The 26,394-nt window shown below is 42.9% G+C and overlaps 1 gene segment (V, D, J or C); it reads right to left on the minus strand.

Moving 5' to 3' along the window:
• Window positions 1-209: 209 nt before the first annotated feature.
• On the minus strand, window positions 210-3,991 carry LOC107392028 (T cell receptor beta variable 6-1-like). The segment is given in 3 exon segments: window positions 210-1,933; window positions 2,115-2,691; window positions 2,808-3,991. Coding segments are annotated over 2 exon segments (549 nt in total).
• Between the last annotated feature and the right edge of the window lie 22,403 nt (window positions 3,992-26,394).

A 26,394-nucleotide genomic window follows, 5' to 3' on the forward strand; every position in this document is an offset into this window, starting at 1 on the left:
AGCATCATGGGCTCTCCTTTAGTTACAAAACTAGAAAACAGAACTGTATGCAGTTGTCTCTCTTCACCAGCAGCACATTGATCGTTTACCACCTTGTTTCTGAATCATCTACAGAACCAGCAAACATCACGATTAGATGGGCGGTGTCGTAGTCGATCCTCCTCCTGGTTCTGCTGTAGTCCTCACCACAGAGGTGGTTTGGAGTCGAGATCTGACTGGAGACACAGTGCCACCTAACGAGTGTTCATAAAACAGCTGAATGAAGCTTTGAGATTTGATGGAAGAATTTATTGATTTTTTTGCGCTGAGTATCAGTGGTGTACTTGTAGAGAACCTGTAGAAAAGGGTTTAGTAAATTTCCTGATCCTCATGCAGAATCAGTCAAGCTGACAAAGGGATAAGATAACTAAGTTCATTTACAAAATATATGATAGGATTCCTGATTCAGAGGAGAATCTGAAAGCAGAACGAAGTTAGTGGTGGATTTAATGAGTTTAGAGGGGTGGGGAGTCCTAGCACCAGGGTTTATCCAGCGGGAGAAAAGATTTTATAAGGGTGAGAGGCACAAGAGAGGGACTGCAGGTGAACAGGCGGGCGACTGAGAGCAAACGGCCAATTTGAGACTGAGAAGCAGGATGCAGAGGTTTGAGTTTTCAGACAAGGAGTGAGAGAGTACCTGTGAGAGACACATGGGAGAAGTTATCATTCTTGGTTTTTAAGGGGAAAATCACAAGATTAATTGGACCCTTTAGGCCCTAGGCCTTTTTTCTTTGTCCCCTGGCACCTCCCAATTGGGGGCCTTTGGAGTTTCATGTCCCAAGTGTCAGTGATTGTTTGCATTCCCCAAGCACAGCTACAATCAAAACAGTTTAGATTGTAAACAAAGCTATTTTTGGATTTTGATACATTAGGATAAAATAATACTTGAACTTTGTTTTAGAAGAGCTGCCCTGTGTGAAAGTGCTGACAGGATGGAGGTTGTGAGTTCAAATTCCATTTAGAAAATTTAGTCTATTGTTTTATTTATTCCAGGGATCCTCAGCTAAACTTGTTCAAGGTTTTTTTTCCCAGCAGACGCCACTGAAGGCCAGATGCTCTTCTAAAATAAAGCTCAAATATCATTGTATCTTAATTTATTACTATTTAAAATTGCCTTGTTTCCCATCTGGGCTGTTTGATTGTGGTTTTAGTTGTGTTTGGAGAATGTGGACAGTTGTAGATATTTGGGACATGACACTGTAGAGGCCCCCAATTGGGGGGCGTTAGGGTTAAACAGGTTAAGCATAAGAGGACTTGGTTAGAAGAGATTGTGGACTTTGTCTCTGAATTTTCTAAAAAGGTGTTTCAGGACTCAAACAGCTTCAAAAAAGGATTTTAAATGAGTGGAATATGTCAGATTTCTGAATTCGTAATATGAATTACTAATAACAAAAAGTACATATTTGCAGGCATAGTGAACACATAAAAGCATCTACAACTCCACCAAACCACCTTGCCAAATATGACAAAAGTCCTTCTGGAGCTCCAGCGCCCTCTACTGGAATAAAATCAGCCAGTTTAATATTAAAAGCATCAGACAGATAAATTAGAAGTCAGGTTTTTGTTCAGCTGTTCCCTCTTCTCACATCACTGTGTTTACTGACAGCACAGAAGTACAGCCCTCTGTCATCAGGCTGCACGTTCTTCACAGTCAGAGCGCCGGTCTCTATGCTGTCTTTGACTGCTGAGTATTTGCTCTGAGAGCTCTGGCCGTAGTCGGGCTTCCCACCAAACACCGTGAACACGATCAGGGTCATGGTCTCCCCTGGACGCTGTCTGTACCAGTACATTTGGTTGTAGCTTTTATCTCTGTTGTGGCTGCAGTTCATCTCAGCAGACTTGGTAACATCAGTCCAGCTGACTTCAGGGATCTGAATCACATCTTGGCAATGACCTGTTAGAGGAAAACACAAAGTTTAACATGATTTATCTGCTTGCAGGTAAAGTTACCTCTGCTGTAGGCAATGTGTCATCTTCATGTTAGCTCCACAGGAAGAGAAAGACTCATAACAGTCTAAACTGAAACATTTATCATATAATCATAAGAAAAACACGTTCTCCATAAGCTCTTCTACCTCGAAGCCACAAAGACAGGAGCACACATGTGAGGAGGATCAGGGCCATCATGTGGTGGTGCTGAAATGCTGCTGGTGAAGCTCGCTGCCATCTAAAAACAAAGGAAGGAGGGTTGAAGCCATCGCTACATGAGAACCTCCCATTCTGATCCTTGATTAAATCAGATGAAAAGCCAACATTGGTTAGCATGCAGGTGCAGCAGTGGCTGAGAGCTGTCATACAAAGTGAAAACAGTTTAATCAGAAGGTTTTTGTATTGAGAAGCTGTGTTGTGGAGCACTGTGTTAACTAGCAGCACAGAAGTAAACTCCACTGCTGTTCAGGCTGAGTTCTTTGATTAACAACGTGCACTTTTCTCCTTTATTTGTGCTCCCTCCAATGTTCACATTCACTCCTGTCTCTAGATTTATAGAGCTTACATACATGTATCCCAGGAGCTGCATGTCTCTGTTTGACTGTTTGTACCAGAGGATTGTGTTGTAGCTACTGTTGTGAAAACACTGAATTTCGGCTTCACTGTTTAATGTGTTGAACATTTCTGGTGGAGACTGATGCACTTGGTCGTTGGGAGAAGAGTCTGCAGGAAAAGGAATTCAAAACATCTTAAAGTTAGGAAATTCAGCAACAGTTTGTATCAGACTGTAAAGCAGATTTAACATACTTAAAATGTTCTAATTATTCAGAGGACATTACCTGAAACCAGCATGGTGGTAAAAGTAATGCTGAAGAAGAAGATGAGCATCATGGGATCTCCTGATATTTAGTCAGAAAGCTAGAAAACAGAATAATATTTAGTTGTCTCCCTTCATGCACGTGCAGCACATTTACCACCGTGTTTCTGAATCAACTACAGAATCAGCAAACGTCGTGATTAGATGGGCGGTGTCGTAGTCCATCCTCCTCCTGGTTCTGCTGTAGTACTCACCACAGAAGTGGTTTCGAGTAAAGGTCTGACTGGAGACACACTGCCACCTAACGAGTGTTCATAAAACAGCTGAATGTTTGTGATAGAAGAAGAAATTGTTTAGGTATTTGCAAAAATAAAGATCTCAGCTTTCAAAAACTTTAAATCCTAAAACTTCAGTTACTCATATAAGAACATGAGCAACCATGAGAAACAATACCCAACATGAGAAGAAGGTTAGAAGCACGGAGAAAAGTGAGCCAACTGTCAGCGATCCAGAAAGGTACGATGAGAAAACCAGGACCCAAGAGCCACAGCCAGAGACTCATACCTGAAGCACTGGGAACTGCCTTGGCCAGCCACCTAAAGAGATGCATAAGAGAAAGAGCAGCCAGGTGAATAAAGCAGCTCTTCTCGACTCAACCAGCTAAAGCGTACCTTTGGTGGCAGGGTAATAACAGCAGAGCAGACCCATCAAGGCTGGAGACTGAACAGTACTGGGAAAAGAGGCATCACACATCAGTAGCTGCGTTTTCATGTGGCAAATTTCCTCAATCCGATTGAAATCTTGGTTGATCGGAATTTCCGAATCTCTGTTCACATGGACACGAACTGAAATGATCCGATCATGCCGTGCGTACATATGCACCAAGCATTTAATCCGATTAAATAGGTTGAGCATGCGCAGAGTTGCCTTTCACGAAAGAAAAATTGTAAACAAACGCCATGAAACGAAAAGAAAAATGTAAAAACAGAAATAACTATTCTTCCTGCTTTCCTGATCCATTTATTCAATTTAATATTTTTATTTAGCTCATAGAAGTTACGTTTTCTTCAGTGAATAACTGCAGATATATGCTTTGCTGCATTTTATTGTTGATTAAAATAAGGGAGGGTTATGTCTGCCTCTTGATCAGCTGGTCCGCAGGTCTGAATTGACAGCTGTTGCGCTGCGCTGCGGCAGAGCGGGGACGGGGGGGGGGGGGGGGGGGGGGTTAGCCTCATGTTTTATTACTGAGCTCTGTTGTGGCTTATTATTAATAACATGTGACGATCAGCTGAAACTGTTGAGAAAAATCTGTTCAAACAAAATAACAGAAGATGTTCAGAAAGTTTAGAAGCCTGTGTTCATCATTAACGAACCGCATCTCAGGTCATCTGCGTTTACGTGCTTTTAACGAACACGGACTTTACTGTCGTCCAGAGTATTTAACCGAGGACGTTTTCCTACCCAACATCAGCCTCCAATCAGGTCTGTAAAACCCAGATTATCCTGTGTTCTTTACAAGCGCGTCTCCATCACCTGCTGCAGAAGCTGCTGTGTTCAAAGCTGACAGAAACGGGGATCCGTGCGCTGCAACCCCCGCGATAAACCTGCGTATTTCCAGTAAAGATTTGAACATCTTTGTCGAATGATTTGTGCAATAATCAGATTTTTATTTTACTTCCACAAAATGCAAGTTCTGAATTAAATATTACTGAAACGGGACGGCTTGTTGTCGGATTTAAAAGCCGCCGCTCGTTAATTACACCGTCATTTTTGAAGTCAGGCAGTCCAAATAACAGCGGAGAGGCCCGCTGGCTGTTACACACATGCGCAGTGGGCATTATTTTACCCCAACAATCCGAATGGCTGTGTACATGCACGTCAATCGGAATGAAGAACGGAATAAACCACCTCTCTCAATCGGATTGAAATTTCAATCCGATTGGGCCGAATCGGATCAGAATATTCTGATTGACATGTTTACATGCAGAATTTTCAATCTGAATGGGCATTCAATCCGATTAAATATGCGCATGTAAACGTGGCTAGTGATGCTAAGTGGCTATCCTTTCTGAGAGAAGACCACAAAGCAGAACACAGCATCCATCACTGTGGCAGACATTCAAGAAAAAGTCTCAGCAGTGAAAAGCTTGACAGTGATAAAAGATGGGGGTCACCCGAATAGCTGACTGAAGGGTTCACAACCCTGATCCTAAAGGACCCTAAAAGGGCACAGTCCCATCCAACTATCATTTACCGATCTTCCCACAACATAGGAGCTCATGTCAGGCATCATAGTGACTAAGTTAAGTGTGCACATGCAACATGAACACAGCACAGGGCTTCACAGAGACATCAGACGAACCAAACACTAGCTGCAGATGGACAGAACAGACGCTCAAGACTGCAAAACCCCACACTTGTGTTTTTGTATTCAGCCCCCTCTACTCTGATACCCCCAAATAAAACCAGTGTGATCAATTGCCTCGAGAAGTCACCTGATCACAAAAGTTCCCTTGTCTGTGATTTAGTCTCATTATAAATACATCTGTTAACTGTATAGGTTAGAAATGACAAGTCTTTATTGAAAAAGCAAAACAAACAGAAATCTGTTTAGCATCCAGTGCAGGAGAAGGTCATCTTGTGGAAGATTCACAAACAGCAGCAGAGTAGGAGAGATGAGAGCTGCAGGTGGGGGGCCTTCTCTCCGTGTTACTGTGTTTTCTGCTATCTTACATCTCTCTGGGCTACATGAGGTAAAAGGGTAAAAAGGTGCTGACAGCACAGAGGCTTCTGTTCAGGATTTGAGTGAGATTGTACCACCGTGTAGCTTTGGGACTAGCAACAGCGCAGTAGTACAGGCCGTCATCTCCCAGCACCAGTTTCTTCACCGTTACATTCCCTTTGAAATGATCCGACTTCATGATTGAGAATCTTCCATCATTAAAATCTGGTTCAAAGAGAGGTTTGTTAAATGCAACGTTGTACACAACTTGTGTTGGGTAATTCCTATATTACCCCCAAGTTACCTCGGAAAATTCAAAGCATACACAGAGGGATTAGATTCTTTAGATTATTGTAATCCGGCCAACAACAACAAAAACACCAACAACTTTGCAAAGGGTGAGAGAGAAATCAAATACACACCAGAGACGGAGGTCAGTTTGCTCTCACACCGAGATGAAGCTCTTTTGAGCGTATTTATTGACAAGATCACACACACACACACATCACAGAATGCACAATAACAGGTTAAAAAATCCCCTCTGTCCCAGGAATCCACCTGTGACAAAAGGGTTTCTTCAGATAATAGATCAGGCGTCTCTAGGTCTGGCAGAACGGCGTTCCTGCATACAGGTGCCTGAAGCAGACAAGGAGTTAGTGAAAACATTCAAATGTCAACAAGTAAACAAGTAACTTTAAGCAGCAAGGGTGAGTGAACTCTGGTTGATTAACTAGGTCAGGATTTTTCCTAACATATTCCCCCTGTTCAAACAGAGGTCACCTTAATCACACATTATTAATCAAAATAAATTAAAAACCACCAATATGAATAACCTAATTCTAAAGTGATTATAATAATGATTATACTACTGAAACAATATTAAAGAGTAATCTAAGAAATCTAAAGGATAATTTAATCTGAGTTGATAACAAGAACATCAAACAACAATGGTTACAGAAACTGTAATTTACATTGTTGAAATCATAATGAAATCAACTTTATTAGGCAATATATTCATCTTCTGCAAGTTCCTCTTTTTGCCTCAGGAGAGTATATTGAACTAAGGTATTTGTCATTAATTTGCTTACCATATTCTTCAAACACGGGATCACACAGCCTAAAACTAAGCAAATCATAACTAGGATAATAATAACAGGTGTGAGAAACTTTAATAAGAGCTGATACCAGTTACCAGACATCAGCCAACTCATAAAACTCCAGGATCCACCAGTTGATTCATTGGATTTCAGGAAGTCTCCGATTTGTCTAACACGGTCGTGAATCAGAGTCCAGTTGTCACGTGATGAAGGGAGATAGGTGCAGCAGTGTTCACCAATTTTTGCACAGAGGCCGCCTTCCGAGGCAAACAGAATGTCCAGGGCAAGTTGGTGCTGCATCAACATAGTTTTCATTGCTTGTCGCTCAGGGTTGTCAGCCAGGAACAAGGTCATATCAGAGAGTATAGTGGTGATGTTTTCTAGGGTCCACCATACTTCATTCATACGTTTCATCAGGCTGGCAGTTCCCAGCTGGGGAAAGATGGTGTAGAGGATTCCTTTGGAGTCGTCGTAGAGGGGCCTGTGGTTGTCGTCGCTGGAGAAAGGGCGGAAGATTTTAACAGGTTTAAATTCTCTCTTATGTCTCTTCGACTCTGGTGTCCTCGTATAGACGGACCCTTCCTCGGTGATGATATATGAGGAGGGTTGCAGCCGAGCCAAGCTGCAGGTGCCACACCAGTCACGTGGCAGGTACAGATAGAGAGAGCATCCGCACTTCCAGATGTAGCCTTCAGGGGTCCCCATTCCCATAATTGAGGGGACTTCCAGAATATGTTCATGTGTCTTCCATGGTGGGTAGTAGGGTCTTCCAGTCATTACAAAGCTTAACAAGGTTACATTTATGGTAATGTAACCAGGGGTAGTAATCCGAAGTGTTAACCAATGTTTCTTTGTATGAGATGTGCGAGATCTCACAGTCCATCCGTCTCCGGGGAGAGTGTCATCGCAGGTGGATCTGCCCAACAGAGTCATGGAGTTTGAGCAGGAGACAGAGATGCAGAATGGGTCTTTATCTGTGAGACGGAGTAGATGTATTCCTTTGGAGATGGAGGAGTTGGTTGATGCAGAATAGCTGGCAGGGCGTGACCAGCGTCTCTGTTGATGTTGAGGTGAGCAGCAGTGGGGAATGGTGCATTCCCGTGACTCAAAGGCTTGGCGGGTGTGGGCGTGAAGTAGACATATGGTGTCATTCAGGGAGACGAGGATAGCTGTCATCGTGGGATTTTCCAATGAATGATGGGGGATCCAGGAGCAGATATAGCAACTGTTATTAAATCCTAGTCTTTTGGCGGTTAGATTTACCATGTGGTACCAGGCGTTTTGGTGTGCTTCATGGATATTTATAGGAGCAGGCTTTGCTTGTGTGGTGTGTGCAGTCGTCAGGGTCCAATGGACCATAGCAAACAGTAAAAAGATGATAGAGAGCTTCATGGTTGCGGATGGTGATGCAAACAACTGGATTAATAGCCTTCTCCTAACGAGAAGTTTGACCGCTAGGAGTTAGGGATCTTGTACCTGTGTACTCTTCACCTCGCGTTGAGATGCCTTGGGTCTAAACACCAAAACCCCTTTGTAGCTGGTCTTCCCCCATAACCCGTGTCTATTAATCCAGATGTTTAAGCAGTTTGCAATGGGACAGATGAATCCAGGTGGGTCGCTCAGCGATTTTTACAGCAGTGGGAGTAGCCAGTAGAACTTGGAAAGGTCCTACCCACTTGGGACTGGTCCAGGTTTTTCTTTTGATGACCTTAATGAAGACCCAGTCCCCGGGTGTAACTGCAGGAGTTTTGTCCTGCAAGACAGGAGAAGAAATAGGCCAGGTATTTGCAGTTTGGGATTCTTTGGATAAAATAATCATTTTCATATAGTCAGCCAAGGTTAGTTCATCTTCAGTTTTCTGTAAGTCTTTGTTAACCAAAGGCAGTTTATAGGGTCTGCCATAAATGATCTGAAAAGGTGTTAGTCCTAGATTATTAGGTGTTATTCTCATGTAAAGCTTTACTAAATCTAAACATTCTGGCCACGGCTTCTTAGTTTCTGCCATGCATTTTCTGAGTCTGTTTTTTATGGTAGCGTTATTACGCTCAACAAGGCCAGCACTGGCAGGATGATATGCACAATGGTTTTTTAATTTGATTCCCAAATGATTAGCCATGTTCTGAATGACCTCATTCACAAAGTGAGGTCCATTGTCGGAGTAAATTACTTCCGGAATGCCGTGATTAGCAATTATGGTTTTGCATAAGGCTTTGGCTACTGTTAAAGCATCATTCTTTGCTGTCGGTATAATCTCAACCCACTTGGAAATAGCATCAACAATGACCAAACAATATTTGTAGGGACCACTCTGTGTTAACTCAATAAAATCCATGTGCAACATTTGGAATGGGTATTTTGCCTGGGGAAACTGCCCTCTCTTTGGTCTTACATTTCCCTGAGCATTGTGTTTAGCACAAATCACACATGATCTGCAGAAGTGCCTGAGATAGGATTCCAGGTTGCAAGTTGTAAAATGTTGCTTAATTAAATGAGCCATCCCCTCTGTTGACACATGACAGGGGCCATGTGACACCAGAGCAGCAGCCTTAAACAGGGACTTCGGCAGAACAGGTTTATCATGTGCAACATAGAGACCATCTGCAGACAACGCTGCACCTTTAACCTTCCAAAGTTGTTTTTCAGCAGCTGGGGCATGCACCTGCATGTCAGCCAAAACTGTGTGATCAATGAGGGAATCAGTTGTCTGTGCAGTGAATAAATCAGAAGAACCGAAAATGCCTTGGGACGCAGACTTTGCTACCTCATCAGCAAACCTGTTCCCAAAGGAAACTGGATCTTTCCCTGAGGTGTGGGCTTGGCATTTACAGATTGCAAGAGCAGAAGGCAACAGGACAGCTCTAAGTAGTCTGAGAAGGAGTTGAGAATGGGTAATGGGCTTCCCTGAGGACGTCACCATCCCCCTGCGTTCCCATTGCTTAGCAAAACAATGCACAGTAGAAAAAGCATACTGACTGTCAGTGTAAACTGTCAGAGGCTGACCAGAAGCCAGCTCACATGCTCTGGTCAGGGCAATTATCTCAGCCGCCTGAGCTGAGAAATGAGATGGTAAAGATTTGGCTTCAATCACGAGGTCAGGTGCTTGCACAATAGCATAGCCTGTTTGAGTTTTGCCTGTCTCTGTTTTAGAACTTGATCCGTCCACAAACCATAACAAACTATCAGGAAGTGGTGTGTCTTTGAGATCAGGTCTGGGGAGCTGTAAATTATCAGTGGCTTCGATACAGTTGTGTGGGTCCCCATCAGCTGGAGTGGGCAACAAAGTTGCAGGATTCAGGATGTTACATCGCTGAATAGTAATGTGGGGCTGAGACATTAAAATGGCTGTGTAGCTTAGATGTCTAGCAGGAGATAACAGACCCAATCTACCTTGCAACAACAACACGTCCACAGCATGTGGCACTAATAGAGTTAGAGGGTGGAACAGCACCACGTCTGCCGAACTTGATATTGCGAGGGCAGCAGCTGATACTGCTTGGACGCATACAGGTAAAGCTTGAGCTACCTGATCCAACTTCTTAGAATAAAAAGCAACTGGCCTCTGTTTATCACCATGTTTTTGCAGCAAAACAGATGTCATGAACCCATTTCTACAATCAACAGTTTGCGTAAAAGGTTTAGAATAATCAGGTAAAATCAGAGTTGTGCTGGAATGGATATCTTGTTTCAGGTTTACAAAAGCTGCTTCTGTTAAGGGAGTCCAAGAAAGCTTATCATTCATTTCCATCTGTTGGCCATGAATCATTTCAGAAAGGGGCTGAGTTTTTTCTGCATAATGGGGAATGTACTGTCTGCAGTAATTAACAAGACCTAAAAACTGCATCATCTGCTTTTGAGTTTGGGGTTTTGGGGTGTTCAAAATGGTTTCCTGTCTTCCTGACTGGATTTGCCTACCTTCACCCGTCAAAGTGTGTCCAAGATACTGGACGGTGGTTTTGACCCACTGCAGTTTTGATTTACTGACTTTATTTCCTGTTTCATGGAGATGCTGCAGCAAAGCGAGAGAGTCTTTGAGGCAGGACTCAGCATCGTTTGAAGCAACCAAAATGTCATCCACATAAACAAGAATTTGTGAATTTGCTGAACATTGAAAGTCCGCTAGACAATTAGTGATTGCTTGAGTGAAGATAGTGGGGCTGTCCGAGAACCCTTGTGGTAGACGAGTGAAAGTAAACTTCGAGTTTTTGTAGGTGAAAGCAAACCAAAACTGTGAGTCAGGATGAACAGGAACACTGAAAAACGCATTGCTCAGATCAATCACAGAAAAGTACTTCCTGGAAGACTTGAGGGAGTTTAACAATGTATGGGGGTCTGGAACATGTGGGGCACGTGTTTGGACTGCGGTGTTGACCATTCTAAGATCTTGAATCATGCGCCATGTTTTGCCATCTGCCTTTTTTATAGGCCAGATGGGTGTGTTACATGGAGAATCAGGACAATGTCTGAAAACTCCAGCTTCCAGGAGATCTGAAATCACCGGAGCAATGCCTTCTTCTGCTTCAGGAGACAAAGAATACTGTTTAACTCTTGGTCTGAACTCGGATTTTGGTTTGATCTCCACAGGAGGGATAGAGTTTAAAAGGCCCACATCAGTCTGGCCTACAGACCAAAGTGTTTCAGGAATTTGTTTAAGTTGCTCCTCCTCCTCATCTGATAACAACACAGAGTCAGTCTGTCACTTCAAAGGGTTAACAGCAGTTTCACACTGAAGTGGGACGATCAGAGGAAATCGGTAGAGACCAGTGCTTCCACTGTACTGCCATAGATCCTTTTTATCAGGCTGGATTGGGGTGAAATCTGTAGCCTTCGATGCTGTGTTAATCATGTACCCTAAATCTTTCCAGCGCGAGGAGCTGTCTTTTGTCAAAGAAATGTGTGGGGGAGTAGGCAAATCATGGAATGATTTCATGTTGGTTGGGAGTAATACAGAAACTGCAGAATCTGACTCTCCGTTTGTTATCAAATAGGAGGTAGCCAACACAACAGGAGACAAAGGTAGAAAAACCCGTTCATATGGTAAGTCCTGCTCTGGCCTGAGGGCCATAGTTACATGCAGCTGGGATAAGGCCATTTCATCTCTAGCTGTGTTGTTAAGCACCGGACGCAATGTTCTCATAATAAGCTCTGTTTCAACTAGATTTGCTTCAACAGAAACTTGCAAAGAATAATATACGCCAGTAGGATCATGGAGGTAACAGCAATCTTCAGCCACCCGAACAGCTCTCATGCCATCTTTTATTGGGACAATAGAGATTTTTAGTATTGACATGAGGTCTCTGCCCAATAAATTTAAAGGACATTCTGGTGCTATGACCAGGGAGATTCTTTTTTCCAATCCTGTCACTGGATCATCCACCAAAACCGGTTTAGACAGAGACGAGCGAGTGGTTTGTCCATCAGCAGTTTTAACCAATATGCTATTCTGAGACCTGGGCAATTTCACACCTGACGATACCACGGAACGACATGCACCAGAATCACATAGGAACTCAATACATTGCCCTTCAATATTAAGTTTGATAAATGGCTTTTCTTTTAGGACATTAAGTAATTCCCAAGCTCCACAGCAGTCAACCACGTCATTTTCCTCTGTCCAGGTATCAGAATCTGCCTCTAGTCATTGTCGATAGTCGTTTCCTCGCTCCTGTCTAAATCGGGCATGATCCGGTTGGGGATTGACAGGCTCACGGCTAGGTTGGTTCCTCTGAAATTGGAAACTCCTGCCATTATTGGGACCCCTATTGGGTTGTCTGTTATCTGGGCCGCCTGGCTTGGAAGGACAGTCACGTGATATATGACCTTGACCTCCACAAGTCCAACAAACGCGTGGCTGTGAGTCGTTTAGTGAGGACCATTGTCTCTGGTTGCTGTTACGACCACCCCTCTGAGGATTAAACTTTTTGTTATAGCTGCCCTGCCGATAATAGACATCTTCCTCCTCTGTGCTATCAGTTTCTTCTAGGAAGATTTGTGGGCCTGCCTTAGGAGCTTTTGGTTTATCTTTATTCTGAATGACTTGCTCCGCATGTCTGGCATTTATCATCAGGTCTTCAATTGTACAGGATTCCCAGTAAATGAAATGTTCTTTAATCCGTGCAGTAATCTCAGGCCGGAAACCTTTTAGCAGCTCAGAGCACAAATATCTCACATAAGCCCCATCTACATTATTATCAGGTGGAATGGCACTGTGAATGTTGAACTGGGTTTGATATCTAGAACGGAAATCATCAACCGACTCATCAGGTTTTTGCCTGATTGAAGACAACTGAGTTAGTTTTGGAATTTTCTTAAAGTTCTGTTTTACGTTCGTGGATAAAATGTCAAACTGGATCTTTAAATCTCCAGTTAGGTCCCCTGTTGCTTGATCTGTCTCATACAGAGCCACAGCTCCGTTGGGGCGTCTACCCGTATATTGGCCTCGAACTCTATGCCAATGTTTTTGAAGGCTCACTTGAGCCAGTTGACCTAATTCATGCCCGTTCAAACGATAGGAGTGAATCACTTCCAGCATGTCTGAGACCCATTTATCTGGATCATCTGTGTGAGGTGTAACCTGTTCAGCGATTTCCCTCGCTTCCTTAAGGGACCAGGGTCTAAACACATACTGCTGAGACCCGTCATTTGTGGGGACCTGAACCATAGGATAAGCTTCTCCTGTGATTTCGTCATCTGAAGTACAATCAGAGTCCTCCTCCTGATGAGGATGCAAGCTACCAGATTTCTCTTTATCCCTTTTCTGCTGTCGTGTCACAACACTGGATGAGGGATACTCTTTCTCCATTTTAGGTTTAGCGCCTAGTTGCTCTTCTTGTTTAATGGGGGGAAAAAACAGAAGGATCAGGAGGTTCACCACTGCCCATGGCTTTCTCCTCCGGTTCAGTTCTGCTCTCCACCAGAACTGTGGAGGGGGGTACAGCTTCCCCTGCAGCCCCTGTAGGCCCCATAGCCCCATGCTGGGGACCTGATGCCTGATATGGTGGAGGATGACTAAGGGATAGTTAATCACATATTTTCTTAGCACATACACGTCTTTTTCTTTCTTTTTGTCTTTGCTAATTTGAATATCTCTCATTTGTTTATCTGCTTCATCACGCCAAATTGTGGCAATCTTTAATTGCTCTTCCTTAGCCAGCCTCCTTTTGCCAGTGGCTGCTGCAACTTTAACGTTGCATATATCGACTAAATTATGCCACTGGTAACCTCTTAATGTTCCATCAACTTTGTATTTTTTCTGCCATTTATCCATAAATTTCAAACTATCTGGGTGTTTATGGGACATATAATTTAAATCTCCCTCCAGTTTGGTTCTAGACTTAGAATTTCCCATTGTACCTAAATTATTTTATTTACTAATTTTGTAAAGCAGGCTGGATGAGCGCTGGTATAGTATCAAAAATGCAATCAATCAGACTGCGTATGCTTATATAAAATGGCTCAAATTTGGCAAATCCTTCTCCTTTCTTCCTCACACTTCTCACATCAGACTCAGCTGATTCACACACTCAAAGCCCCAAGGCAGCAGCCGAATCAATACACACACACACACACACACAGCACAAACCTGCAGGTTTTATCACACACCCACAGGAAGACAGAGACACACAGATAGACAGGCAAGCCACACACTCAGCTCCACACACACACAGAAAGACAGAGACACACAAATAGACAGACAAGCAGATAGACAGACAAGCAGATAGACAGACAAGCAGAGCCGGCTTAAAGCTTCAAAGCTGCAGCCACACACTCTTACTTAGAACAGAATCTGCAGAATCCACACACTCAAAAACCCAAATACACACCTCTTTTTCACACATGCATACACAGTTATCCACTGAAGCAAAACTCACAGCTAGGATTTTTAACACTTTAGCACAGCTTTTCACAGACACCCGATGTCCGTGATGGGACAGCCGACATCAATATCTCAAATACCAGCAACAAACGATAACAACACCACAGGATTACAGTGATCAGTCCTGCACAATCCAGAATGGGACACAACCCACAAACCATGAACTGACAAGGGGTGAATTTTAGAACGTTTTGGATCCTTTTAACCAATTATAATCGAAGATTAACTCGGGTACCTTCTGCACCATGAAATATTTAACAAGACAAGCGTCAGTGAGTTTTACATAGTGGTTCGCACATCCAATCTTATTACAACCCACATTCACGTCGTGGGATGTCATGTGCGCGCAGACACAGACGGGATTACAACCTCCCTCGCGTTTCCTCTTTTCTATTTAACTGAGGCAAACGGAGATCCAGGGCAAGATCCAGCAGCTTTCACACTAGCTTTCCAGCCAGGGCTTGGAACGTCTTCCAAGCGTGGATGGCAAAATCACCACCAGCGTAAACCCACACTGACAATTAGTTATAAAAATAAAAGGGTGCACGTAAATAGGTACTCACTTACTCCCTCTGCGTAGCAGACTCGCCCTGAATCCGAGCGCGAGAGCCTGTTGATGGAAAGTCCGTCTGCGGAGCTAAAACAGTCGGCCGATGGAACAAATCAGCCCCCCGGACTTTGATGAGGAAGTGGCGCCTGGCGACTCTCCGGAGGCGGTCTTCCCACTGCAGGCTCTGCGTCCCGGGTTTCGGCACCAAAATATGTTGGGTAATTTCTATATTACCCCCAAGTTACCTCGGAAAATTCAAAGCATACACAGAGGGATTAGATTCTTTAGATTATTGTAATCCTGCCAACAACAACAAAAACACCAACAACTTTGCAAAGGGTGAGAGAGAAATCAAATACACACCAGAGACGGAGGTCAGTTTGCTCTCACACCGAGATGAAGCTCTTTTGAGCGTATTTATTGACAAGATCACACACACACACACACATCACAGAATGCACAATAACAGGTTAAAAAATCCCCTCTGTCCCAGGAATCCACCTGTGACAAAAGGGTTTCTTCAGATAATAGATCAGGCGTCTCTAGGTCTGGCAGAACGGCGTTCCTGCATACAGGTGCCTGAAGCAGACAAGGAGTTAGTGAAAACATTCAAATGTCAACAAGTAAACAAGTAACTTTAAGCAGCAAGGGTGAGTGAACTCTGGTTGATTAACTAGGTCAGGATTTTTCCTAACAACTTGTCTGATTGGTCCTCCTGGCAGCTTTTTCAACCAGAACATCATAACATGGTATTCTCCCTTGGATTGTGTGCACTCCGTTATTGCCTCTTCACCCTGGTGTTTCACCACCATGGGGGTCTGGATGATGTCATCAGTTAGACCTGCAGAAGAGTAAAAGTTCATATGGAAACTCATTTATATCAGCTCCTCACTGACATTCAGCTGAGATTCTCTAAAGCAGTTTAATGATAAGATGAATTTACAAAGATCTGATTACAATGTTAAATTACCCGAGACCCACAGATGAAAGCAAAGCAGTGTGAGGATTGTTTGCTTGATAACAGCCATGTTCGCTTTGGCAGAAGCTGCTGGAGTCACCAGGTGTCTGCAGGTGGGCGTGTCACTAGGATCTGTGATGGGTCAGAGCTAAACGAGTCTAGAGTGAGGTTACCTGGAGGCCTTGCTGCATGTGTTCAGACTGTTGCATTGACTCACAGGGATTCTGCTGCACTGTGGACCAGGAACACAAAAGTAAACTCCACCATCAGTAAATGAATCAGACGCTGTGAGGTTTGAATGATTACTGCTGTTTCCAACAAATCTGATCCTCTCATCCATGTTGTCCACTGGGCAAGAATGAATCTGATTTAGATAGCCCAGATACTTTGGTGCTCCTTGTTTTTGTTTGAACCAAAGGATGAAGTTGGTCGTTTTAGAGGCATCATGGGAACAATGGATCTCACTGGCAGATTCTCCAGGTTTCTTGAAAGGACAGGATGTGTTTGGAAGATGCTGTAAAGTTCAGCAGCTCCTGTAGGAGAAATAAATACATCCACAGTTTTAGCTGAAAAGAACGTTTTTATCTGGAATGTTTTTCTGGAACAGTCGCCATCATGAACCTGCAGATGAAGAAGAAACAAGAATTAAAGGAAACTCAGCTCCAGGTTTAAGATGGGTCTACTCTTTGTGTCCAGGGGTTCAGCACAGAGAAAGTGTGTCTTGGAAAGAGTCAGATCCTCCAGGTTATCTTTACAAAACATGCAACAGTGTTTTGTAAAAATGTGTTTCTGGGACATGGAGATCTTTGTTTTCAGCTGTGATTTGTCTCCCCCTGTTGGTGGTAAGTAATCAGAGTGTGTTAGTATTTTTGAGCTGACTCCATTCTCTTTATATACATATTTGATAAAACTGTCAAAATAAAACCTTACAACAATTAGAATTTGTTAGTTATTTTATTAGTTTGTTAGAAAGTATTAGACCTTTTCATGTGTCTAAGAAAAGAGTAAAACATGTCATTGACTTATAAATATCCAGACATAAAAACGTTTGTCAAAAATAACACACTTTACCGTTTTTAAAGAAGTTTTGTTAAATAATTAGTTGAATATTTAAACATTCAATCGTATTCATAAAGTTCTTTGTACTAAACCTGTTACACATTAAATGACCTCAGCAGCTCAATTATTTGCAATTTAAGTACCTGTTTCAGGTTTGTGTCACTTTAATGCAGATAAGCTGTTGCTGGCCACGCCCACCCACCCCCTGCTGCTATAGGTGAGAGGCTCAGGTGTCTGGGAGCTGCTCAGATTAGAGCGGTTGCTCCCCCACTTCCATTTTTTTGTTGGAAAGTGCCTTGCCAACAACAAAACAACAGCAACAGCTTGGGCGGTCAAACCTGCAACCTTCAAATTACAGGGCGGGCCACCGTCACCCTTCTCTAAAATCGTGCTGACTTATGGTCAGCCCCAGGCTGGTAACAAAGAAGGTGTCTCAGATGTGCTGCCATGACTCAGTTGCTGGGTGTGCGTGAGCCTTGGGGACCCCTACAGTGTAATATTGTCGTTTACATGAACTCAAATAAACATTAACAAACCATTACTGAAACTGCACAGAAATGGTTCTAAATTGTCAAGAAGGGTAACCTGTACAGACCACGCATCACAACACAGCTAAAGTTTCACCAGAAATAATCCCATTTCGGAGCTTAACTTTAATCCTCATCCCATCACTTGCCTTTAAAGTGACAATGTGTAGCGTTTACCGTTAATCTCTGGAAATATCCATCAAAATGTTAAAAATTAATTAAATGATGCCCAGCTTTTGAAAAATACTGGCGGCTTCATAACCATAAAAATCAGGTCCTACATTAATCGGCGTGGGCCAACAGTAAGTCCCTGGGTGACGCCGTATTAGTCACCATGTTTCCTTCTACGGGAGTCGGTGAGGATAAAATGCATTTACTGATTTCTAACAAACGTTTACAAAACTTTCACCATTCATAAATGTTGTTTTAAACATTTACCTCTTTGCTTGTTGCCAGTGGTGAAAGGGAGTTCTTGTTATTTTGCTTGTGGATGCACTCCAAAGGACTTTTGACCCTAATGACCATCTGTATAAGGTCTTACTTGAACACAAAAGTACAGCTTGCTTGCAATGATTTAGGTATGTACTGCCCCCTGTCGCCAGGGAAACTACACACCGTCACTTTTCCACTGTTAGATTATGCTGATGTAATCTATCAGAGCTTCACATGCTTCTCTCTACAGTCTGTCAGTATTATTTATAACAGCTTATAGGTGGTTACTTTTAATAAACTGTCAATAGAATATAAAGGTATTCAATAAAATGTAATATTCCATAAAAAATGAGAGATCAAATGAGATAATGATCTCTGATGAAACATGACTTTGTATGTTTAAGAGTTTCCTAATTGACTCAGAAAGGTGTGATGTCTGGGCTTGTAAAAGAAATGTGACTGTTTGTTGGCTGTAATTTAACAAGTTATCAAATTTATATCAACCACTCTGACGCCATTGTTTAGTCTACGCACCTTGGATCATGGAAGCTTTTGGCGATTCGGTCTGCAGGTGAGTGGGTTTCTGATGTATCTGAAGATCGTAGGCACCTTCAGCAAACGCAAGACTGGTGGAAAGACACTTCCCAGGTGGCCTTTGGCGGACGGTTTCACGTCTGATGAGTGGATGGTGGATAGGGAAAATAATTGTTGATACAAAAATCAACAATTCATATGCTGCTAAAATAATTCCACTGGAAAATCTGGTTTGATTCCCCGTAGGATGGTCATTTAGCAGGAGCTGTGAGCTTTTGTTGAACTCGGAGCTCTGGCTGGAACAGGCTAAAATAGGAAGTGAGTTCACTTTTACTGAAATGGTTATTTATAAACTGTGACAAACCAGATCTGAGAAATTTTTATAGGCGTTTACCATGAAAGTTGTTTATGAACGTGATAAAGAAAATCTCCGAGTTCTGTCTTAGTGAAGGAGTATAAATTGCAGACTTTACTTCCAACAGAATGTTTTTTACAGATACATATTCAATACATCTTCTTATGTAACCTCATGTGGAAAGATGTGATCAGATGAACTTCACATGCATGTGTAACGTCCAGCAATTGTCAGTTTTAGGTACTGTTTGACCATCCAACATCTGGTCAAAAAGGAGACACGAGACTGTATGTGTTCCCTCTAAATCAGCCTGCCTCCATCACACCAGCTGGAGCTCAGAGCCTGTAGCTCTGACATAAATAACGAAATGTCAACAATAACATTCTCTCCTCAAGGTCACTCACAGAGCACCCTTTTATCTAAGACTCCTTGCTTCACAGAAGAAAGATTTAAAATTAAATATGAACTTCTAAAACTTATAAGCTAGATAATCGTTAAATAAATATTTGTTTATTGCTACTTATTGCTACTTATGATAATTAATATAATGAAATGCTTTAATTAATCTGTGCTCAATGACTGAAGGTTGAAATGAATATTATGATTATGGGTACTGTGGCGCCGAGGGCACTTGTCGGGATGACCCTCATGCGCTCCGGAGGAAAAAGTAATACTGAGGAGGCCGATGTCCAGTGCAGACCCAAATGTATTTTATTTACATTTTACAAAATTAAAATCTAGGCAACACAAATTCATGCCTGCCGCTCCATCCATCACCCTTCCAACAAACACAGAGCTGTGACTAATTGGACCAATCCTAAAACCATACACAGGTAAATACAAAAATACAATCCTTCCATATTCTTAAATTGTCCTCACAACCTTTATCTCTAAGATCTCTTTAAATATTTACAATACAAAAATAGAAACATCTTTAATTAATCCTAAAAACATTCAATGAAACTAATTAGCCTCCCTAGAGCAATTTCACAGGTCACCCCTCCCATTCCTCCTGAATGGAATGCTCCGGAACCTTCTTTAGGTGCTTCAACTCCCAGGGACTCGGGTTTTCATAGCATCTGTCTGCATTCCTTCCTTCGTGGGGGTTGTTGTTTGCAGCTTGAAGGCTGCCTTGGAGTCAAGACTTTGTTTGGGTCTGGCAGAGATAATTGTCCTCTCTGCCTTCAGTCTGTGACCGATCATTCAAGTCCTCCAGTGAAGCCAATTTAGGTTTTAAACATCTCCACACCGTCCGGTGACCCTCTCCGAGATGACTTGCAGCATTTATGGTTCATGTGGCTCGTCTCTGCGGTGAGCCAATATTCTCCCAAACTGAACGGGGCAGCATGGAGCTCTACGGCATGCATCCAACACTACACCATAGTAGAAATAGAAATTACTGTTTACAACATGGCATTCCAGCATTTTTTAACATTTTTAACTCGTCTTTTCCGACAGTGTGAGCTATTTCTCTCCAAGAATTATTAACAACATGTTGATCACGGTGATCTTTGAGAGCTGAATCATACAAATGTCTGTATTTACGAACCTCCGCCATACTAGTTCTTGCCGGTCCGCCATGTTTTTCCGCGTCCGACTGTCAGCGTGGTTAGAAAATTTCCTAGGTGCGCGGTGCGGAAATTTTGGGCCGTGCGGAGGCGTGGTGGAGGGACGCGGTTGTTAAAATGACGCAATTTTGCCGCGCGGAGCCGTGCGGACCTCACAGACGCGTCAAGCATAAACCAACCTTCAATCATTTACCACTTTAAATCCTCAATATTCATACCAACTCTTCTTCTTACAGGTCCAAATGCTTCACCCTTTTTAAATAAACATTAAAACAATTGTTATTGAGCCTGGTTTCATTTATCCTACAACCATAGCAAAAGCCTTTGTAATGGACTTGCTACATTACAGGTACATTGGTTGATATGTGTTTCAGCATGTTTACTTGACAAGTTCATCACCATTTGCACTCACAAGAACAAAGTAAGGAAAAGTTAAACCCATGACACAGTCTTTTCCCAAGATCAGAGCATCCTGTATCAAAGAAGGCGTGTTTCTGAGATTCTTTGTAATATTCCTCAAATTTATCAACCTCTGGTTGGCTACACAATCATAACATGAGAACATTAAAACCAGATTACTCGGGTTTTTCCTCGGTTCTAGAGAAAGCTTCAGACCGGCCACCTGAAGCAACACCTCTTTAACCACCAAAGCTTTTGACAAGTCATCAAAACCTTTTTGCACCTGCGAAGCTGATAAAGCAAATAGTTCCTGCAGAACGAGCTGATATTGTTTAGACTCCTTAAGAGTCCACCAGAGACGCGCAGTTCCATCCGTCTGTCGTGACCTGAGACATCTCTGGACTGAAGGGTCGGTGCCACGGTATTCTACAGCCCTCCGGTGACAGAGGTCATCCGATCTCCCTGACCTTCGGATCCACCAAGAGGGTCTCCGAAAACGGGTGAAGTAGACATGGCAGATTGCGCCTGATGTGGTTTTGATAATAATCAACTTCCAGAGGTGGAAAGTAACGAATTACATTTACTCACGTTACTGTAATTGAGTAGCTTTTTTGTACATTTATACTTTTGAAGTTGTTTTTAAATTCTGTACTTTTACTTTTACTCGAGTAAGTTTTTTCAAAAGAATTGTAATTTGCTACATTTTAAATAATATCTGTTCCTGAGTAAAAATAAATTGTAGGCTTAATAAATTAAAAACACGTGTCGCAGCGTCGGAACAGAAAGAGACACCTGCATGAGCACCGTGTCTAAACCGTGGGGGGTGTGGGTGTACAATTTTGCTCAAAAACATCAGTTCAGTCTCTGTGATCCACTCTGTTCACCTCCTCTCACCCTCCTCTCCTGTGGGTTGGAACCCGCACCTTCGTGCGCCGGTGTTACGTCATCAGAATTCTGCTCGGTTCGGCAGCGAGATTCGGTTCCGTGTTTGAAATGTGTTTCCCTACCGCTCCGCACGAAAGCGGCAAAATAACGTTTAGCGCTCATAACAAGCGGATTCTCAGCGCTTTGCTCATAAAACAGAAGACCTGCAGGCCTCTGTGAGTTAAAACATCCTGATACTGTTTCAGTTGTAAACATTGTGCTCCATCCCTGTGTTTGAACTCAGAAGTTGCTCCTTGATGCCACAGATATGTGATGATTTAGCTTGTTTCTTTATTTTACTCAAGAATAAGAGATACAATTATTACAAAAGCAGTTCAATGTAGTTAAATTAGTCATTCAAATTATTTTAACATGCTGCAGTGTGTGTGTGTGTGTGTGTGTGTGTGTGTGTGTGTGTGTGTGTGTGTGTGTGTGTGTGTGTGTGTGTGTGTGTGTGCGCGTGTGTGTGCGCACTAGCGCGTTGTGAACTGGTGTTGTGGTTTTGCACTGATGTAGCCATCTTTACGCTGACAAAAATGTAACTAAGTAACTTTTACTTTTAGTACATTTTATTTACATTACTTTTTACTTGTACTTGAGTAAAAATTTAGGCAAGTACTTTTACTTGTACCTGAGTAAAAAATTATCAAAGTATTGGTACTCGTACTTGAGTAGGACATTTTAGTACTCTTTCCACCTCTGTCAACTTCATAGCTCAACGCAAACCAAATTCTTTTACATCCAGAACTCAGCTCTCCTAGATACGGAAGTTCTGACTAATCACATTCACACATAGGTTTCATACATCACATCTAGTTCCATCCATCACAGTAAATGTTTAGTTAACTTGTCATGTTTTAATTGTTGGTAAAATAAATTCTTACCTTTATAAACCGGACTCTTTTCTGAAGCAAAACGAAGTGTGTACAATCCCCTAATAAATAATCCTAGAATCTTCTGATTAAAGCAGAATAAAGACCAGGCAGTGATATTCTATATTTAGATAGAGTATCACAGCTTATTGGTCATAAGTAGAAGTAATATCTATTGAGCTCTTAAAGCACTCAATTTACCAAACCCTACACATTCAGATGGTTCTTTTTTCCTAATTCACATGATTAAAAAGTACAAAATATGTTTTATTCTCACGTGTTCCACATTAATACATTACACACACTTGATCGCAGATGTTTGTGTCTCTGCCATTTCATATTTGACTACATATAACTAAATGTTTATTCAGTGCTGTTGGTTTTCAGGCATTTTACAGCAACTCAGATGTGGCATTTCACAAATCCAGGAAAACTTGCAATACCGTGTCATGGTTCAGCTGGAAACCCACTGAGCTAAAACATGGTGGGCGGGCAAAACGTATGTGGAAACCGAATACCTCATAAGTTTTCAGTTTACTATATTCCCTTTTCGGTTAACGGGTGCTCTAAATTGTTACTCTTAACTCTAAAGATTAAGATGTATTACTTTATTTTAGTAAGTAAATTTTATATATAAATATACTTTAAGAGGATCGCACATGAGGATTGTCCTAAAGTTCAAGAATTCTTATGAACCACACAGGACGTGAGATGTGGTTCAGCATTAGGACGTTTTTATAAAATGAGTTTCATTTACTTAATTACAACATGTTCGGGAAACATTGGCTTAAATAACTAGGTTGGGGTGGCATACACAGTTCATGCTCATGCTTGTGTGTGTGTGTGTATGTGTGTGTGTGTGGGGGGGGGGGTATCGTGATAGTAGCTCATCGGGCACAAGTTTGTAATGAGTTCTCGTGCCAACACACACACACAAAAGTGTATGTGCTCATTTATTTGAACAAATAAATTATAAGCAGACTTGAATGACTACGCATCGATACATTGAATTAGACAGATATCAAACATTAACCAAAAACTAATTGTCTTCAGTTAAAAAACCATCCTCAGAGCACAAAAGTTCAGGTTCAAATGTTTCAGTCACCTGAACCTGAAGAGAGGGAGAAAAAGAAACTTACAGATTACACACACACACACACACACACACACACACACACACACACGCGCACACACACATATGTATCGTCGTCGTCTTCCTCCGCTTATCCGGGTCGCGGGGGCAGCATCCCAACTAGGGGGCTCCAGACCGTCCTCTCCCCGGCCACCTCCACCAGCTCCTCCGACAGGGTCCCAAGGCGTTCCCAGACCAGATTGGAGATGTAACCTCTCCAACGTGTCCTGGGTCGACTCGGGGGCCTCCTGCCAGCAGGACATGCCCAAAACACCTCCCCAGGGAGGCGTCTAGGAGGCATCCTGACAAGATGCTCAAACCACCTCAACTGGCTCCTTTCGATCCAGAGGAGCAGCAGTTCTACTCCGAGTCCCTCCCGAATGTCCAAGCTCCTCACCCTTACTCTAAGGCTGAGCCCGGCCACCCCATGGAGGAAACTCATTTTGGCCGCTTGTATCCGCGATCTCGTTCTTTCGGTCATTACCCAAAGCTCATGACCATAAGTGAGGATTGGGATGTAGATCGACCGGTAAATTGAGAGCCTGGCTTTCTGGCTCAACTCCCTCTTCACCACGACGGATCAGCAGACGCTGAACAAATCCGCCTGTCGATCTCCCGATCCCTCCTACCCTCACTCGTGAACAAGGCCCTGAGATACTTAAACTCCTCCACTTGAGGTAGGACCTCTCTCCCGACCCGGAGTTGGCAAGCCACCCTTTTCCGGTCGAGAACCATGGTCTCAGATTTGGAGGTGCTGATCCTCATCCCAGCCGCTTCACACTCGGCCACGAACCTACCCAGCAAGAGCTGAAAGTCAGAGCTGGATGAATCTATGAGGACCACACCATTCCCAAAAAGCAGAGACAAGATTCTCCTGCCACCAAACTTGACACACTCCACACCACGGCTGCACCTAGAAATTCTGTCCATAAAGGTAATGAACAGAACCGGTGACAAAGGGCAGCCCTGGCGGAGTCCAAACCTCACCGGGAACAGGTCCGACTTACTACCGGCTATGCGGACCAAACTCACGCTCCTCTGGTAAAGGGACTGAATGGCCCTTAACAGAAACCCACCCACCCCATACTCCTGGAGCGTCCCCCACAGGGTGCCCCTGGGGACACAGTCATAAGCCTTCTCCAAATCCACAAAACACATGTGGATTGGTTGGGCAAACTCCCATGCCCCCTCCATCACCCTTGCAAGTGTATAGAGCTGGTCCACAGTTCCACCACGACTGGCACCGGCCACCTTGCGACCGCAGCTAGCCGCCTCAACAATCACAGAGTGGAACAAGGCCCACTCGAACTCAATGTCCCCCACTGCTCTCGGGACGTGGTCAAAGCTCTGCCGGAGGTGGGAGTTGAAGACCGTCTTGACAGGTTCTTCTGCCAGGCGTTCCCAGCAGAACCTCACTATGCGTTTGGGTCTGCCAGGTCTACGCGGCATCTTCCCCTGCCATCTGATCCAACTCACCACCAGGTGGTGATCAGTTGACAGCTCCGCTCCTCTCTTCACTCGGGTGTCCAAAACATACGGCCGCAGGTCAGATGATACGACTAAAGTCTATCATCGACCTGTGACCTAGGCTGCCCTGGTACCAAGTGTACCGATGGGCATCCTTATGTTCGAACATGGCATTCGTTATGGCCAAACTGCGGCTTGCACAGAAGTCCAATAACGAAACACCACTCGAGTTCAGATCAGTCACACCCCTCCAGGTCGCGTTGTCATTTCCCACATGATCATTGAAGTCCCCCAACAGGACAATGGAGTCCCCTGATGGAGCACTATCCAGCACTCGTCCCAGGGACTCCAAAAAGGGTGGGTACTCTGAACTGATATTTGGCCCATAAGCACTAACTATATATATATATATATATATATATATATATATATATATATATATATTTATATATAATGCACCTTGACAGCTGCTCTTGTGGTCTGCCTGCATCCATTTTGTTCTACGTGTGTGTGTGTAACTTTGGTCTGGCTGTACTGCAGAGACAACTTTCTATGCTTCAGGACGCAGGGGCACTGACAAAGTTAATTCTGACACTGAACTGTTCCACTTTGATCAGTACCCACACAGTCTTGCATATAGTAATCATTACTCTAATTATTGCCTCTCTATATGTTACTTTATCAAGCTTTTTTCTTGCTTTTGGTTATCTTATATTTTTTTGACTAAAAGTACAGCATCAATTTCCCAATGTTGCGATTTCTCACACATGGCAATAAAATCCTTCTGATTCTGATTTAAAAATTTTAAAGCTTTATTAAGAATGAAAAATGTTCTCTTCTAAACTAAAAACAGGTGTAGTACCAGCATCCAGACACTGGAGGGCAGCAACGGCATCTTTTCATTTCTAAGTGTTTTAAACCAGTGTTCAGTTTTTTCCAGCTGGTGGCGCAAAGTTCCCATTTTTTTTTGTTGGCAACAAAGTTAGTGTTTGGAATATTTTAAGGGAAGTTTTTCTACCAAGGAACTATATTTTAACTTTATAAATCCAAATCCGCATTCTCCTACTTCTTTGTAGTATACTAATGTTTCCAAGAGGACAAAATAAAGATTAAGATTTTTTTAAAGCTTCAATAAGG

The sequence above is a fragment of the Nothobranchius furzeri genome, chromosome 18 (assembly GCF_043380555.1).
Source record: "Nothobranchius furzeri strain GRZ-AD chromosome 18, NfurGRZ-RIMD1, whole genome shotgun sequence".
Classification (NCBI taxonomy): domain Eukaryota; kingdom Metazoa; phylum Chordata; class Actinopteri; order Cyprinodontiformes; family Nothobranchiidae; genus Nothobranchius; species Nothobranchius furzeri.